The 19,379-nt window shown below is 28.9% G+C and overlaps 1 protein-coding gene and 1 non-coding gene across 2 annotated transcripts; both read right to left on the reverse strand.

Annotated features, from left to right (window-relative positions):
* Positions 1-6,018: 6,018 nt before the first annotated feature.
* LOC111285390 (protein SMAX1-LIKE 4-like) lies at positions 6,019-10,771 on the reverse strand. Its single transcript, XM_022874817.2, has 3 exons — positions 9,041-10,771; positions 7,929-8,139; positions 6,019-7,819 (listed from the first exon to the last, which is right to left on the reverse strand). The coding sequence occupies exons 1-3, from the start codon at positions 10,306-10,308 to the stop codon at positions 6,242-6,244; spliced, it is 3,057 nt and encodes a 1,018-aa protein (XP_022730552.2). The 5' UTR covers positions 10,309-10,771; the 3' UTR covers positions 6,019-6,241.
* An 8,288-nt stretch (positions 10,772-19,059) lies between these two features.
* Positions 19,060-19,166, reverse strand: LOC149518488 (small nucleolar RNA R71). Its single transcript, XR_016343366.1, has one exon. It is a non-coding gene; the product is annotated as a small nucleolar RNA R71 (small nucleolar RNA).
* Between the last annotated feature and the right edge of the window lie 213 nt (positions 19,167-19,379).

Raw genomic sequence — 19,379 nt, forward strand, 5'->3', positions numbered from 1 at the left:
AATTATGGTGGAAAATGTTTTTCATCAAATAGCAATACTTCAAATTTAAGCAGTTATCAATTTTATATATTTTAAATTTTTAGTTAATGTAGTAAAACAATTTAAATGTTATTGTATTAAATTTTGTATTGCATACATACTGGAATAAATTATGTATTTAGATATTTAAATATTCATAATATTTAGTTTATAAATTTAAATTCATTTTTATGAATTTAAAACTATTTATCTATTTTTATTTAATTATAGTAATGAATATTGAAATAAATAAATAAAATTAATTTTTTAATTTAGTGATATTTGTAGTGAAAAATATCGCTAAATTTAGTAGTATTTGTGTCCAAGAGTACTGCTAAATTTAACGGTATTTGTGCGTGAAAACACCGTTAAATTAGCAGAGTTTCTTCCTAAAATGTCACTATATTTCTTAACACAAGAATAGAAACGCTTTTAGCGATGTTTTTTTATAAATGCCACAAATCATTTAGACATGAGAAAAAAAAATCACTAAAAACCTATTTCCTGATAGTGAAGAATTGAGGCAAATCCACCTTATTCTCTTTGATGTATGTATCATTTCTAATTATGATGTTTTTTTCCCTCCTAAAAGTTAAGTTGCCTTGTGAGTTTTGCTTGATTTTAATTATTGGAAACATCTTATAGGAAGTTATTCCAGTCTTGCAATCAAAGATGTGAGAAAGGTATACTTTTTGTTACGACCTTGAGATTCAAAACATGCATGTTGATATTTTGAAAATTTTAAATTTCACATTTAGATTCTTCTCCAGCCACCAAACGTTTTATCGAGTCGATATCATTCTGATTTTGGAGGATGTTAGTCGTTTATTTCAACTCGAGTTTTTCCTTCCCTGCAGGTGTCGAAAACAGTTCGAACGGAAGTGCTCATGGGTTGATCAATTGTTTTCAGCCGTGTCTTTCCTACAAAGTTCCAATACGATAATCATCTTCTGTGGAAGATGGCAGAGCAGTTGGGAGCTACTTGCTCAACCGGAACTGATTCTTCAGTAACACATGTCGTGTCAACAGATGCAGGAACACATACGTCTCGGTAGGAAGTGAAAGAGAATAAGTTTTTGGTCTATCCATGGTGGATGGAATCTGCAAAATTAATTGTGGCAGAAGCAGCCTGAAGAAAAATTTCCTGTTAGCCAAGCAAAGAATCAATGACCATATTTAACTTTGTGTTAAATTCCTTAGAGTTGTGTTTTTTTTTTTTTTTTTAATTTAATTCCTTATTGTTATTCTAAGCTATAGACTAGTAAAACAGAAATCACTTGTGTTTGTTTCCAATTATCTTTTAAACTAGTTTTTTTTTTTTTTTTCTTTTTATTTGGAGAAAGAGATTTGAAAGATAGTTTTTTAGTAGAAAGACATGTTTTTAAAATTAAATCAAATATTTAATTTGGATGTGAGGATGTCATTTTTTTTCAATTATATATATAAACTAATTACTTTTTCAAAACATTTTGATGAATTCAATTTATTTACTGAAGTTTAATATCATCAAACTTTATGAATGAACTTGTGATTGAACTTTAAAAAAAAGGAAAAAAATCCTTAATAAGTGCATTATAATAATATTAATTTTAATTTTTTTACTTTCCTCTCCTTATTTACTCTTAGGTAGCATTTAGTGCTTTCTTAGGATTACCATGGTAATGTAATCACCGAAATAATCTTATTAGCATGGAGATCATAATCATTGAAATAAGTGATTTGAAATTACTTTATTTGATTAATAATTATTAATTTTTATGAATTAAATATCACTATGCTTGGTATTTTATAAATCAAATATTATTTTATTTAAAAGTACGAAAATAACCATACATATTGCAATAGTTTCACAAGTTAAAGTTTTTAATTTTGTTTAAAGATAATAATTTGTAAAATATTAGTAATATTTTATTTATTTTATAATAAAATTAATTAAATAATTAAATTAATATATATATTTATTAATAGGAAAATTAATTTTTGTAATATAAATTATGCAAAAAAAATATTTGAATTATAAAATAAAACTAATCTATCAAATTCATAATAAAAGAAAAACAAAAAAATTATATTATATATAAAATATTAAAAAGCTAAAAAAACACGGTTTATTTCTAAACTTGTCATAATGAATATTAGTTTGAAAATATAAAAATTTATAATATAAAACAATTATAGTTTTAAGAGGAAACAAGTTTCCAATTCACTTATTAAATAAGTAATATTGATTATTATTAATTTTAAATATCACTTCACATTAATGATAAAAGTCTTTCATCCTTTTGGATGAGAATTATATCACCTTACATGGCAGTGATCCAAGATCAAGTTACGTAAGATCTTAAAGTGTTTATAAAATATAATGATCTAATTATCGTGCATAAATTACTGTAATTTTTAAAATGATCACCTCATACAAAACATTACCTTATTGTTATTGTTAGTGGACTAGTCTTTTTATGACGGTAATTGCTCTTAATGTGAGGACCCCTACATACCTGAAAGTAAGTTTAAAAAGCATGAAAATCAATCTCATTTCATTATTAGAGATTGTAACACACTTAAAAACTTGGGCCAAACCTCTACTTTTGAACATATGGTGGAAGGTATATAAGACACCCATAATCATGTAAAATAAAAAATATAAGGTAATGCTTATCATATATTCCTTTTTTTATTAAAAATTTATTGAAGATTTGTTATGAGTAAAAAGGATATGCCAATGTCTCACTAATTGTATTGATATAGAAAAATATCCAGCATTCCCCAATTATAGATAAAAGCTTTTTTCCTATTACACTATGACACTTGAGAGCTTTTTCTAAAGCAAAGCAACTGGACTCATAAAATAAAGATGAAATAATTGTGTTTTGTATGTATGATAGGAAGACAGGTCCCACGTCCGCCGTTTGATGCAATCATATGTATTTTTCAAGTCAAAATAATGGTGCTCAATTTAGACAAAGAAATTAAATTTCAAATGAAAATAGTGGGATTGGCTTCTAGTGGAGAAGGAGATATAAATGATTTTTTTTGTGTTAAATAATATTAATTACGATTTGGATTGCTCTTTTTAGCAGTCAAAAGAGTGGATGATGATCATACTCATCAAGACAAGATAATATTATCTGCAAAAAGTTTCCACCCCTATTCTAAAATTCTTTCTTATACTTTACAATGTTCTTAATTTAAACAATTTAATTGTATCAATAATTGCTGGGATTTTTGCTTTTGCCTTAATATGTCAAAACAATCATCATTTAATTTTTGCACATTAAGAGCATTTTTTTTCTTTCTTTTTTCTTCAATATTGTTAATATTATAACTTGCCAAAAAAGGACAAGGCTATTGAGTTAAATTTGCAAAAGCTTATATATTAATTGATGTTCAAATTGAGAGGTTTTAAATTTCTAATGCAATGATTACGTTTTTTTTTTTTTTTTTTCTTAATTTTTTAACAAAGAAAGTATAGATAAACTGATGAAGGGGATTGTTGGAACGGCAATTGAATTTAAGCCTTACATACTCTTGAACATAATCACAAGTAAACAATAATGCTTATGGGACTGGCTGGTACTTTCTTCTATGTAGCTTTTATGAACTAATTAACAACAAATTAATGAAAAAGAATCGGGCAAAAAGAATATAAGACAGCAAGGATATTGCTAGGGATTCAATACTTCAATCAATGGAACAGCCAGAACCAAAATTTAATTGTAAAAACAAACTTTTGTACTCCATTGAAAAAGATGTTAAGATCAATTATATGGAGTTAAATATATGAGATTTAATTAAGCTTAATTTAGCATTGTTGTTGTTATTGGAAAATTTTAGAATTGAAAAAATGCGTTTAAAAATGTGATGGGAAAATATGTTTAATAATTGTATTTAGTATTGCTGTAAAAATACTGTGATAAATTAAAATATCCAAAAATATATGCAAACAATAAAAAAATTTTAGTAATATGAGGATAATAAAGTTATTTTATCTATAAAAATTGCGTTTGAATCAAGGTTGTTAATATTGCATTTGACAATTTTTTCATCTTTTTTTTTTTAAAAAAAAGATATCTGTCGGTATCAATTGTTTAGGCATATCATTTCAGATTTTTTGATTTAGCATAAATATATTTATAAATATACATAGACTTTTACATAATAATACTACTAATATTATGTAAAATAAATATATAATATCTTCAAAAACTAAAAAAATAACTATTATCAATTTATCATGATAATTTAGAACAATTAATCTAATTATATGACATTTAAATGAATATTTTTCTTTTTTCATGTAAAAATTTATTAAGATAAAAACAAAGAAATAAAAAAAAATTAACTTTGATTTCAGAATTGTTAAACTTTAGAGAGGTGCATAAATATTTTCCTGAAAGAGATAGAAATATTTATTAATTTTGATTTGAAAAAATAAAGCATGAAAGAAAACAAGTTGCAATAACAATAGAGAAACACAACTTTTAAGAGTTATTTTTTTCTAAAATTGTCAATTTATAATACTATATGAATATGATATAAAAATAGGATACAAAAATGACATGACTTAAAATTTTATTAATAACTATATATAAGTTTAACAAAACTAAAAAATATATTTTGTATTTTTGTATCAACACGAATTGTGACATATAATTTTTTGTAAAACATAGTATGAATGCATGAATTTCAATATTTTACATAATATAATACAAATCATCAACTATAATTTTTTCTATTAATTTTATTTTTTTATTAGGTTAAAAATGGTCAAATAATAAAAACAAGTTAAAATTGCAAAACATATTTCGCATTCACATACCAACACCAAAACCAACCAAGATGCAAAAAAAATTGATATTACTTGATGCTAAATTCAGTACGAAAAATCACAAATATATTATTTTTTGATATAATTGTATAGACCAATTCGACTAATTCTAAAACAAAATTAATAACATTAGTTTGAATTCAAAAGTACTTTTTTAGAAGTTTTTTGTTTAGATTCATAAACAATACTTTTAGAACAAAAAATCGTTTTTTTTATTGTTTAGTATTAAAATTAAGTTAAAGAAGCATTTCAATGAAAAAACACTTTCAATTTCAATGCTAAATTAACTTTGTTGAGATTGTTTGTGTGATATGGTACATTGCCTTTTTATCCTTACCCTTTGATAGGAAAGAAATAAAGAGAAAAAAAAAAGAAAAATTAATTTTAATATAATGATTTACGATTATTTTTTATGAGCATTATCAATTTTTATTTTTTAAAAAATTATTAGTTGGCAAAAAAAAAAGATAATTCAAAATTATTTATCTAAAAAAAATTCAAAATTATCAATAATGACCTCATCAGAGTGAGAAGATTAAGATCCTATGTTCACTTTTTCTTCTTGTATTCCTGGTTCTGTGGCATTCTTAATCTTATCCATAAAAATACAAAGAGGAAGAAAAAGACTGGCTTTGAAACTCTTTCCTACATTTTTCTGCTTGTGAGGGCCGAAAATGAGCGGGATTTAATCAGTCAAGAGATGGAAACAGTTAAACTTTTTAATGCATGAAAACCATCCCAAGTCACACTAGATTTTTTTTTTTTTAACAAGTGGTACATACAGAACTTATATAAGGTTCTTGAACTTCCAATGATTAAATAAAAATTTATAAATCGATACAATTCAATAATAAAATCAATAATATGCAAAAAAAAATTATTACAAAGTTTATAATCAGAATTTGATGAGTATTTATCTAATAATAAAAATGTCATAGTTTTTAATTAAAATGTTTATCTAAAAAAATCAAAACTTAATAAAAAATTTTAAATTTGTTTAACTTAATTTATATAATTATGCTTTTAATTTATGGATTAATATGAAATTTTGTTTTAAATTTTTATTTGATTGCTTTTAATAGAGAAGTTTTCGACTTAATTTAGAATTTTAATTAATTTTTTTCTAGGAAAGACCAAACTTTCTGATGCAAATCACTCTAAATCTTTTGGTACTAAAATCACTCTAATTCTAAATATGTTAAAAGAGTATAAGAATAAAAAATGATAATGGTACAAGACGAATTCCATAAGAAAACGAATATGATAAAGAGCACTGAAAATTAATTGAACAAAGAAATACAACAAAACACATCCTATGAAAGTGAGCAGTTACACAAAGGATATTGTGGTCATTTTCCCTGTTGTCAGGAATTTTACAAAAGAAAATCCCCCAATTTAGCCCATGAAGGAAACTTGGATTTTCTTGGGGAGGCAAGTCCCCATGTACCCATTTTCTATTGCCTTTTCACGTATACCCCCATAACTTAATCTAATTTCATCTATACCCTCTTTCCCGCCAATTTTAGCTGTTTGCAATCCTGTCTGAAAAATGTCTTTTAGCCACTTCTCAAAAACGCTGTTGATAAAATAACTTGAACCAAATAAAATCCCCTCCAACACCCTCTCTTCAACACTAAACCTAATGACATTTTCACCCCCAAAAGTTTCCTCCAGGGATCCCTTCATCTTGGACATGAAGAACTCTTTCATTTCCATGTCCTCTGCTGCATTTTGGTTGAAAATGTAGCGGTTCTGGATCAATTCGAGGAAGCCATTTTGGATATGCGGATCAGCTATGGTCTCCCTAGTTAAATCACTTGAAATGGGACTAAACTCTCCAGTTTTTTCCCCATTTTCATCATCCTCATCAACTTTCATGTTCAGATCAAGAGTGTTGAAACTTGACTGCCTTGATAAATCTTTCTTGAGGGTTCCATTCTCAGCAGCAATGGAAGATGCATCTTCCTGATCGATTCTTGGCGTTTTGATCTTGTTTGAAACACCCCACTCGACTTTTCTCTTGTTATCAAAGTTTTGTGTCCCAAAACTGCTAATTTTTTCATTGACATTCAGCTTCATCTCGATCACAGAATCCTGATTCTTTTTCCCATCTTCATAGCTCGAGGAAATGGACTTGGTTAAAATGAATATTGCTTGGCTAATACCTCCCTCCGTTTCTCTTGATTCTCCAAATGCTTCCGTTTCAAATTCATCACCTAGGAGTTTTAGGAACTGGGTATCTGCCAAATCAACATTTTCCACCAAGACTACAAGCCTTTCATTTTTCCTAAATGCTCTTACGAGTCTTCCATAACATGAGGTTGCCTCCTCGTTTCTCATGTTCATGTGCAAGAGCAAATCAGCTGACCCCAAAACAGATTCTGCGACTGCACGTGCCAATCTCCTTTTTCCAATTACATCATTCCCCTGAATCAGTAACCAAGTTTCTTTTTTGGTGGACTTGGAATCCATCAGGGCCTCAGTTATTGAAGGAATAATCTCAGATTGCCAAGGCACATTGGCTTGCAACTGCTTGCACAATTCACTTGTCTCTTTCACTGGTTTCCCTGAATTTGAAAAATGATAATTACCAAGAGCAAGGGTGATCTTTACCTCTTTATCCTCACTGTTCTTAAGTGAGTCCAAGTTTGGTTCTCCTGATTGGTGCTTGTGAGCTCCGTTACCTAAGTTGAACTCAATGGTACATGAGTTTTGCCGTCTGAATTTAGCCACCGAATTGGGGCTGTGCTTCAGCTTCGAACCAGAATCAGTGAAAGAGATTGAAGTCGAATCTGGGAAGATGCTGATTTGACAAGGCCACACAGGGTATGATGATGCATAATGAGGATAGCCTTTTCCGCTCAAGCTTTGGTTGTTATTCATTGTGGATCTCAAATGGATCTGATTATGCCTACCTTGGTGTAAACTGTGGCACAGTCTGTTCCACTTTCTCCTCAGTTCAAACATTTCATCCTGCAGATTAAATAAACGTCTGATAATTCAAGAGAAAAAACAAACTAAATAAAGGAATAACATTGTTTCAAAATCGTTTAAAAAATCGGTTTATCTTAAATTTTGGTACCTTTTGGCTGGCGTTGTTACTACCAAGAGGTTGCAACCATGGTAGCAAGTGCTTTTGCTGGCCGGAAGTAAACGACTGTATATCTTTCTCATAATTTGAAGTGCATTCGGCACAGCAACTGAGCTTATCATGCTCTTCCTCGTTAGCAAATGGCTTCATTTCCAGCCCTTGAGATCGGTTCTGACCGCAGGTCATCCTTGAATCATTGACACTGCATAACCACAATATCAAAATTATATCTTCTGTAATTTTTATACTAAGATTATCTAAACTGAATTGGTAACAGAAATATGTTTCAATTAAAATTTTTATATTTTCTCTGCTTAAAAAAATAAGTTTGTCTAAGTAGCTAGTGGCAAGCTAAATAGCAAAATTGCTGGGAGAATTCTTGGGTTGGAATCCTTCTTATCAAGACAATTACCGCCAATTTTCAGGCCAAAAAAAATTAATTAACGCCAATTTAGGGGAAAATAATGTTGTACTATAGAGGGCCGAGAAATAGGGATGGAAAAGAAAGAAATAGTAGCCAATAAAAAGCCAAAGATCAAAACGTCCAAAAAAAGGGATTTTGTAATATATGGAGGCAGCCGATAATGTAATAATATAATAAATTTTAATAAAGTTTTAAAAACAAAAAGGTATAGTATTGATGAAGCTGCAACTCAAGGAAAAGCCGTTTATGTCTTTTATCTCTTTAAAATTCCTTCAAAACAAAAGAAAAAGACAAAATCCACCACATCGAAACATGGGAAAGAAGCGCGAGAGCGAGGAACAAAACAAAAAGAAACAAAAAAACAAAAGCAACCTTGAAAACTTTTTCATTTTCCTTTTGCTTTCGGTTTTCTGCTAATAGAAGTCTGCAATTATGCAGCGGCTACATCCCGACAAAGCATGGTAAAAATACAAGGAAAGTGATTCATATACGTCATACCAACCATACTTTTGCAGAATGATTTTGGCCTCATTCAGACAATACGGACTGAGAGGTTGAAGATAAAACTAGTACAACAACAAAAGCTTCAAGCAATATTAACCACATTAATGGACGATTCATGTACATAATGAATTAATGATACTAATATAAAGGTTTAAGATGAAGGAAAAGAGCAAACCTGGAAGCATGGAGGCTCAAACCAAGTCCTCCTGATGGAACAGAAACAGCTTGAAGTGCCCATTGAGCCTCAAGAGGAGGTTGCCTCATTTGGCACCTCAGGTATGTTTGGTAACTTGCAGTGGCCACCAACCACACCTTTGCGGTTGAGAAGTTATAGTCAGAGAGCAACCTTCCTATTTCAGTTACAAGATGATCAGCTGCACTATAACCTGGGATTTCTCCATTGACATTTTCTTCAGCAGTCCATCTTAAGTCTCCCGTATAGATAATGGCACCCTCTCCCCCAGATGCTATAGAATCCACTCTCCCTTTCAGGTCTGTGAGATGCTTTTCAACATCCTCTTTTTTCATGAATCTCAAAGAAACAGGCGCAAAATAAAATTTGACGAAATGTACGTGTTTCATTTCCTCTGGAACATCTCCTCTTTCTATCCTGGCCGTAAGCTCTGAAACAAGGCCTTCAGTTGTGGACACACAGTCACCAACTATCACAGTATTCTTTCTTTTTTTCCTCAGAAAAACCTCAAAAACCAACTTGATATCTTCCTTCACAGATGCTGAATCTGTAATATAGTTGCTTGGAACTTTCTTTTGAGGCGAAAAGAAAAATGGGTTTTGCTCAGAAGAGTAGGTCAAGAAATGGGTTTGGCGCCAGAAAGTGCTAGGGTTGACGATTTCTCTCTGAGTGTCAGAAGGAGAAGGAGAACAAGGTGACGAAAAGACCCCACCCGACGTGCTATAACACTGAAAGACAGATGAAGAGGAGGAGTCTTCTATGTTGTTCTTGACAGCAGTGCTGGAGAAACCAGCCTCTCTCATAACCCTACTAACGCTAGGGTCGTCTAGTATGGATATGATAAGCTGTTCTAGCTCTACCTTTATAGTGAGGAGAGGCTGTTGTTGCTGTTGCTCAATGCAACCCCTTCTCTGGTGGGCTTGTGCTCTTTTAAGTGCTGCGATTAGAGCGTTCGAAAGAGACGGTTGGCCATGAAGGAGAGGACCTGGAGTTGTCGGTAGTCTGTTGAGAGCCACATTGAAGCAAAGTTCAAGAGCTCTACACTGAAGAGGATGAGAAGTCTGGTGAGGCTGAGACTTTAGACAAGCCCTTCTCAAAAGACTAGCCCTTGAGCTTAGCAAAGTGGCAGCCACGTGGAGGGGAGTGACCTGAGCATGGCCTCTCCTCCTTGCCAAGCTGAGAGAGTGCTTCAATACTGAAGCAGCCTCTGCTGTGAGGGTCTGCTGAACCGTACAGGCTCCTGAGCGCATCACTTGGCCAAAACCCACCCCCCACACCACCCCCTTTGTGAAAACTTCTTTTCTTATGGGACCAAAATTCTTCTTCTCTACTTTCTTTTCTTATTCTTATCTCTCTAACCTTAACTCCACCCCGCCCCTTTGTTTCTCTTTGTAACGTAAAAGCTTTGAGAAAATAAAGCTGTTAGGCTTCCTCTCTCGTGCTCAAAAGAAAACAGCTAGTGTGAGCTTAGATGACTTGAAATGAAATCACACCACCTCAAAGGGAAATAGCTAAATTGTGAGATTTTTGAAAGAAAAGCTTAGTAGAGTTTTTGAAAACACACAACAGACCAAACCTCCTTCTTTATACTTCCTTGTCATTCATCTTCTTTTCCTTTTTATTATATTTATATTTTTTTTCTCCTTTTGAATGTGGACAGCTTTTTTAGCTTTTCATTTCCACTTCCTTTGCTTTCTCTCTCTCTCTTCAGTTACAGTTACACTGCACCATCGTTTATATTTAATTAATTACTAAAGAATGATTTTGTTATAAAACAAAAAGTGATCTTTTAATATAATAATAAGAATATTAAGTTGTTGGGACTTGAAAATATCTATGTATATGGAGTAGTAAAATTTCCATGGCATGATGCGGTTATCCGATAATTTTTCCCCCAAGGTGATGAAAAGCTGCAAAAAAAGATCTCAATCTAAACCATATGTTCCCTTTTTGTTCAATGTGTTGCACTTGTATTTAATATTCTACAACTACCATATATATGTATATATATATATAACAGCCATACCACAGTATAATAGGACTAGCATAACATGGTTTCCTTTATATTTACTATAAAATTTTCATTTGTTTTTGTATACATAAAAATAAATAAATGACAAAAACCAACAAAAACAAGAAAGGAAGAGAGAGATGTATAGAGAAGAAAGGGTCCCCCAAACCCCAAGAGAGGAGACCCACATTTCAAATTTAACAGAGGCTGATAGAAGGTCCCCTCCTTTTTCCACATCACCCTTTGAATGCACAGACAAAGCCAGCAGAAATTCAAAAAAAGTAATAAAGAGAAAAGGTAGAAAGAAGGCAGATGAGACCATATATAGTGTGATTAGGAGATGAAAATTAAGGAAAGTTGTAATTTTCCTTTTTTTTTTTTCTTTTTCATATCATATTTATCATTTGTTGTAGTAATGTACAATATTATAAAGAAATGAAATGTACATTCTTTTCATTCATTAATGTGTTAATTATCTGGGCTGAGTGACAGTGAGAGAGAGGACATAAAGGGGGAAAGGGGTGTTCAACTTCACGCCAATCCTCGTCGAGAGACAGCATTTTATTCTCCAAGTACCCAAAAAGCAACCCTCTGTCTGCTATCCTGCATTGCATTATTGGCTCTTTTTCAGCTCTCTGCAAAACTTCATATGGCTTTTGTCTTATAATCCCATCCATTTCCAAAAGACAGTTTTTGGTACCCCAAATAAAGAACGTAAAACAGAAATCAATTGTGTTAAGTTGACAACAATGTTTATGCTTCATATTTTGTTTAGATAATATCAAAATATATGTTAATTATATATGCAACACTCCTCCTCATATCATAATATATCATGTTCTGGTTATAATTTTTTATATGCATCCATCTTTGCACTTGAGAGATAGAGATAGAGAGAGAGTTTGATTTTTAAATATTTCTCCTCTTATTTCTTCTTCACTCAAAAATTATACAACAAGATTTTGATTTGCGTTTATCATTTCTTTCCCATTTGCAGAGCTCTAATTATTTCTTTCTTAGTGACAAAAGGTTCTCTTCGTACAATGTCGACCTTACACTGAAGTGCTGCAATTATTTTACCTCCCCTTTGGGGTAAAATTTTCTGCTACAAACCTGGGAAGGAAAAGGGAGATATCATATTTTATATACATATATACAGAGCGGGATCAATTTATATAGAAAGTTTTATATTTTTCTAACAATTGACTGTAATAGATGCAAAGGATGAGATTAATCCTTTTTTTTTTTTTTCATTAGACTCTCTTGTCCTTTTAATCTATTAAAATTAATAATTAAAAAATATATATTTTTTTTAATTTTACACTAATACAAATTAATTCCACTGACATATACATATATATATATATAAGCGCGTTGATGCATTTTTTAAAATTTTTATTTAGAGAAAAATATTTTATAAAAAATATATATGAGTTAATATATATTTGTTATATGATATATGCGTTAAATCCTATATAAATATTATACATTATCAATCAATCGTAAAATAACATAAGTATATAAAAAAGTAGTCAAATTTCTAAAAATAATGATAATTGTGGCTGTCATGCAACTTATTAAAATTTATTTTTAAAGATTTGATTATTGTTAATTTTGTTCATTAACAAAGTGTTATTATATAATTGATTGATTATATATAATACTAATATAATATATATATTTATTCGAATTTGTGATCAATAAAAAGGACTATCTAATTATTTTGTCTGTCATATTTGTTTTGTGACCACGGCCTTTTTACGTTAAAGTGATATACCCAAGGAAATTACACTGTCCAAATAATTTACAATGACTTATGGTCATGAATCATGATGAATGCTCCTTTTTTTTTTAATTTTAAACAAATGATCATGAATATTTTATATGAAATTGAATCAAATCGAATAATTTAAAATTTGATATAATAATATAATATAAAAATATAAATATGATACGATTTAAAATTTTAACAAAAATTATATATAAATTTAACAAAAAATTTATACTTTTTGTATTTTCACATCGATACGATTTATGATAATTTTCATATAAAATATAATAAAAATATATAAATTATTAATATTTTATATGATATTAATATACGAATTATTAATGTTTTATACAATATAAATATGAAAATTATGAAGTCTAAATGAATAAATAATTTTTTTTTTTTTTTTAAAAGCGAGAGAGATGTTATGTTGAGATTGGACATTATCCGCACCATTTTCAAATGATAAGGGGACAAGCGTCACATAGACATCAGTTCACAAAGATTATTTGCAAATGCTGGGACTCTTTTTAATCATTGTAAATAAAATCATTGCATGCAAACTTTATAACTTTGCTTTGAGCCTCTAAATTCTAACTTTATATGTAGAACCAAAAAGAAAATATAAAAACTGAATGCCTAAAACAAAATTAAAAAAAGAAAAAAAGATAATATATAGGAACAAATGAAGAGGGTTTGATATTGGAAAAACAATGCGTGCCTTCCAAGAATCGCATCTAAACAGGAGGTTAAAGGTAGATTTAAAGGACTATTTTCCCTAATTTTATTCCATTAAAAGGAGCCAAAAGAAAACTCAAAGGTAGCCTAGCTACTACCAATGGATGAGTTCTTCACTTGACAGTATTTGGAAAGCATGTTGAATGCTGTCAAAATTTCTTTTACTATCAATTATTGTAGATCACTTTTAAAAGTTATAAATGATTTTTTTTTGGACACCACTGTAATTTGTTTCCTTCGTTCTTTATTCCTATCTATAATTTCCTTTTACTAGGAGTTAATTAAGTTCCTCCACATTTTATCTCGCAGTAATACTTCTTAACCAAACATAAATGAAGGAATCGGCCAAAAGAAATTAAAGGATGGAATTTAAGAATAATCATGTAGTCAGTTAGTAAAATAGAGAACTTTTAATTCTAATAATTAGGGATTAAATTTTGATAATCTCAAATACAAAATAAGATGTAATCTAATTTTTTAATTAAAGGGAATCATGTGAATTTTTTTCTTTATCTTTCTTAGATATAATTTATTTGAAAACTTTTTATTTATATTGTTAAATGCCACATTTTTTTAGTGAATTAGGGCAACAATTTGTAACACCTTACAAGTTACAACAATTTATATCCTCTTAAAAAAACACTTTTTTTCTAGGTCTTATATTGCAATAGATGTTGCAAACTACTACATTTTACATCATGTGGGTTGATTTTGTTATGAAATATTTTTTACAGCAAAATTATTTGTAAGACCTCACAATTTTTTATGAGTTATATATATAAGTGGAAATGACAATTACAATCAAGTAACTTTCTATAAATAATATCATATATATCCATAAAATAAATAAACCAAATTAACAAAACCAATCATTTAAAAGTTGGACTAAATTTACATACAACGGGATTTGAAGCTGAAAATTAAAAAATTTAGGGCTCAATAATTATTAGGGGTATATATGGAACTTGAGTAGTAGGGTCACTTGACCCAATGAAATTTCAAATTCCTCGAAAATGTATATTCATTTAGGATAAATTTTAAATTGACTTTATTGAGAAATAAAATTAAGGATAGATTGAATAATATCGATATGAAATTCAGAGGTCAACACTTAATCAGTGAAAAATAAAGATAGTTATATGGCTTTTGTTTGGAGAAGATAGTGAATATAAAGAAAGAATTATTTGTTCGTTATTTTTTTACTAAAATTAGTCTTGATTTTGCTAGTCATTAGAAGTGTATATAAGTAGGAATCAGACTGAATCAAGCTTGATTAACATCTCAAAAACTTTGCCAAGACAATATTTAAATATATAGAAAACAATATTTAAATACTAACATTTTAATATTTTTTAAATATATAAGAAACAAATTTTTATTAATAAAATAACCTCCTGAAATGAGCAAAATATTATATAATCGAATGAGAGATAATATAATAAATGATTATTTGATTATATTTATATATATATATATATATGTATGTATATATGTATGTATTAAAAGAGACATCCGATAATGTTGATAGTGAAGCATTTATTCAACAATTTCAAAACATGAAAACTCATTGTAGTAATTGTAAAAGAATATCTTTAGTTTATATCGAATAATTTCTTTTTATAATTTGAATGACATTGTTATTATTTAAAGATTATATAAAGAAAATTGTCTTTAGATTTTTGTGTTGTGAAAGATAAAATTACTCCTTTTGTCCCATTTTGTACTTACATTTCATAGTAAAGTTTTATATAATTAATTAAGGCTTCATGTTTTCTAATATCAAAGGAAAAAATATTATGAAAAATAAATTTGAAATGTGCAAGCAAATAAAAGCTCAGTTAATTCATGAAACTATTTATGATATTTAATAAATCCAAAATTTAAATATTAGTATTTATAATTGCTTCTCTTATTCTCAAATTGGGACTTTCATTGTAAAAAAAAAAGAATTAGTTGTTTGAATAAAAAAAAAGAAAAATACATAATTTTGACACATAAATAATGAACAAAAAGAAGTATTATATCAATTTATCGATGCAATTGAAAAGTTTGACTTGCCATTGTTCGATCTGCTAAACATATTACTGTTAATGTCACGTTTCTCGTAGTGAGGTAGGGCAAGCAGCTTGGAATCATCTAAAGTGGATAGCTTGAACAAAGCTTTTGGGTCAAAAAAGGAAGCAGGTAAGATAGTCTAACAGGATCCAAGTAATTGGTTATACTTTTGTGCCTAGTTAAGCAAACGAGAAGAACACTTTAATGGTCAAAGTCATAAATATCGTCTAGCTTAACTGCTTAACGTAATGTAATTAATTTCATCCGTAAAAAGTAATTACTTAACATATAAAGCAGCCAAAAATTATAACAAATATGCTTTTAATTACTGATTTTATGATTTTATTTATTTGAAGTTAATTCGGAGTTAACTAAGTTAATATATATAATTATTTTTAAAAAATAATATTTAATAAATTTAAAATTCAAATTTTTACTACTATAATATTTTTTTATATAAAAAAAAAAAAGCAAGCAAGACAGTGATTAACGAAATGAGTGGACAGCCTTTTGTTTTAAAGAGATAGAGCAGAGCAATCGACTACATAGTTAAAGAGAGAGAGAGCGATTGGGAATTGTTTGAGGTGGGTAGATAGCATCATTGGAACATAATATATATATATATTTCAAGGATTTAAAGGTGACATGATGAGGCAGTGAATTGGATTTCTCTGCTTGGAAGAAAAGTATCCCTTTTTGAATTAATTGAGATTGAGATGAGTGTGGTGGGTTTTCTTTGTGAAATGAATGTGACATCTTTCGGAGTCGAATGATGAGGTTTACATCTTACTTAACATATTTTCAATAAAGCAGGGAAAATCATAAACTATAATTTTGCATTAAATGGGACATTGAGGCCCCACTTGCCAAAAAGTCGAATAAGGCGAATATGATTTTTAATTATTCAATTATTTAAAAAATAATTAATAAGGAAAGAAATAGATTGAATGAACATTGCAAAAATCATGCATATTAATTATAATGTTTACATTTGATATACTTTTATCGTATAAATTATTTAAACTATCAATTAATCAAATATTGTCATTTCATTAAAAAAAATTTATAAATTTACAAATATTTCAAAATAAATATACAATTACATATAATTGTTAAATATTTAATTAAAAAAATATTTTTTTCTATTTATTTTTATTCTCTCTCAAGTTAGATTAAAAAAATCTATGATTAAATTTTTTTTAAAAAAATCAACCACTTGCAATCAAAAAGAAAAAAAATTACTCATTTCTTTTTAAAATGTGTCCATGGATCAAATCAGATCGAATTAAGTTCAGTTGATACTTTCAAAGTCCTACTCATGGTTTTGACTTGCGAATTTAGGTATACTCGACCTGCAAACTAATCAAAATAATATTAAAATAATATTTTTATATTTTTATATAAAAATATTTTTAAATAAAAATATTTTTTAATAAAAAATAATTTGAACCGAGTCATACTCAAACTTGAAAATCTTTATTCAAGTCTCAGGCCATGAGCCTGGGTAAGTAGCCCAACCTATATATGAGTCTATGATAGCACTAAAATATATAGAAATTTACAAGTTCAATTTAACTAAAAATTTTTGAACCTATGCAAGATGATATTCAACCATGCAAGAACCCATTTAGCTGAATCCATTTGGTATATGGTTTCTTAAATTTTACTTGAAGTAGGAATCCTAATGGCACTTAACTCTTACATATGTTCGATTTTCCCACATCTAGGAGAACTTCTACATGCATGTGATATTTGAAGACTTTTGTTCAGGAAAGGACTCTTAAATGCATTCAATTATGAGAGTTTTGATTGCACAATGTCTTTTTGATCACCATTGAAAAGTTATATTAAAACAAAGACTCTTTTGATTTTTGTTCTTAAGAATTTAAATGTGAAGCAAACACATGGTCTTGATAAATCATGTTTAACTGAAACTCTTTGAAAGAATGCAAGATCAATCATGTTACACAAATGAACATCCAAGATTGAATGCAAGAAACATATTTAGCCGAAGCATTCCAAGAAGCAAAAAACCATGTTTGGCCAAACACTATTGGATCAAGATAACTTCTATCTTTTAGAGTTTAGATAAAATGCTACTTATTCTTTATCCATACCCCATAGTATAAATAGGGAAGCTCTCTCTTGTATTCCACATCTCACTCCACATCATTCTTTTTCTTTCTTTTCTTTAGTTTCTTTGTTTTCTTTTTTATTAGGATAAGGTGACAGATTAGCCATTACCAAACTTTTGCTTTCTAAATTCTTTCTTTATTTCAATACAAGTAATTTTTATTTTAAAGCTTTCTTGTTTTCAACTTACAAGTTTTTTAAAGCTTTCTTACTTTCAGTTTTCATAATCTTGTTCTAAGTTTTGATTATTCAAATTTTGAGCAATCTTTTTTTAGTATAGTGTTTGGCAACCTCATTCTTTTTTGCAAGCTTTTGGTTTATGCAAGATTTATTCAATAATTTTTTCTTTTATGTTTTTACAGGTTTCGACAATCAGAAATCTTTCTTTCTTTCAAGTTTCAATCTTGGATTCTTTAGATCTAGTTTTCAACCTTAATCCAAGATTTTAATGACTTGACCTATATTATTGTTCTTTATATATTCCTGATTTATTATTATTGCAATCAACTTAATCTTTCATTAGTTTAGATATAAAAGCTTATGGTAGTTGTCATCTTTGGTACTTCAATCCGTCTAACAATTCAATTCTATAATCCTTGTGCAAAGATACTTTATTACTTGATTATGATCTATGCACTTGTAGGCATTTTGAAAAGAAGCAATCAAGTTTTTGACATCATTGCCATGGATTATAGTAGTGTTCAATTCAATATTAATAAAGAATTTTTACTCCTTTGCAATCTAAACATTTACTTTTATCTGTTTTAAACTATTTCGATCTTTTTTCTTATTTGTATGCATAGATCTAGAAGTGTTGACATAACTCCATTTGACAACGAAATTGAAAAAACTTTCAGACAATTGAGAAGAGAGTAAACAACACCACCAACTCCAACTCTAATGGTGAATACAAATAATAAAGGTCATAGAACGTTAAGGAATTATATTGTCCCTGATGCTAATGGTTTTCAACCATCCATAAGAAGGCTAGCCATACAAGCAAACACCTGCAAAATTAAGCCTTCTATTATTCAAATAGTCCAAACTTTTATATTGTTTAGAGGGATACCAAGTGATGATCCAAATCTCCACTTATCTAGTTTTCTTGAATTATGTGATAATTTTAAATATAATGGTGTTTCAAATGATGCTATTAGACTAAAACTTTTTTTATTTTCTCTTAGGGACAAGGTAAAGAGTTGGTTATCTTCTTGACCATTTGGATCAATCACAACTTGGGATGATTTGGTGTAAAAGTTTCTTGCTAAGTTCTTTTCACCTACCAAGACTACCAAGCTAAGGAACGAAATAACTACTTTTACGTCATTTTATAGTGAAAAGCTTTATGACACATAAGAGAGATTCAAGGATTTATTACATAAGTGTCTTTATCATGGTCACCCTCAATGGTTGCAAATTTAAATTTTTTATAATGGTTTCACACCATCCATGAGAACTACATTAAATTCTGCTATTGAATGAGCCTTTATGAGCAAAACTACTAAGGAAGTGCATGAACTAATCAAAAAAATGGCAGCCAACAACTACCAATGGGGCATGAAATGTAAGGTACATAAGAAAACTACTAATGTGTATGAACTTGATGCTTTTAC

Source organism: Durio zibethinus, chromosome 6 (genome assembly GCF_047325235.1).
Source record: "Durio zibethinus cultivar Kanyao isolate XHJ-2024 chromosome 6, ASM4732523v1, whole genome shotgun sequence".
NCBI lineage: Eukaryota > Viridiplantae > Streptophyta > Magnoliopsida > Malvales > Malvaceae > Durio > Durio zibethinus.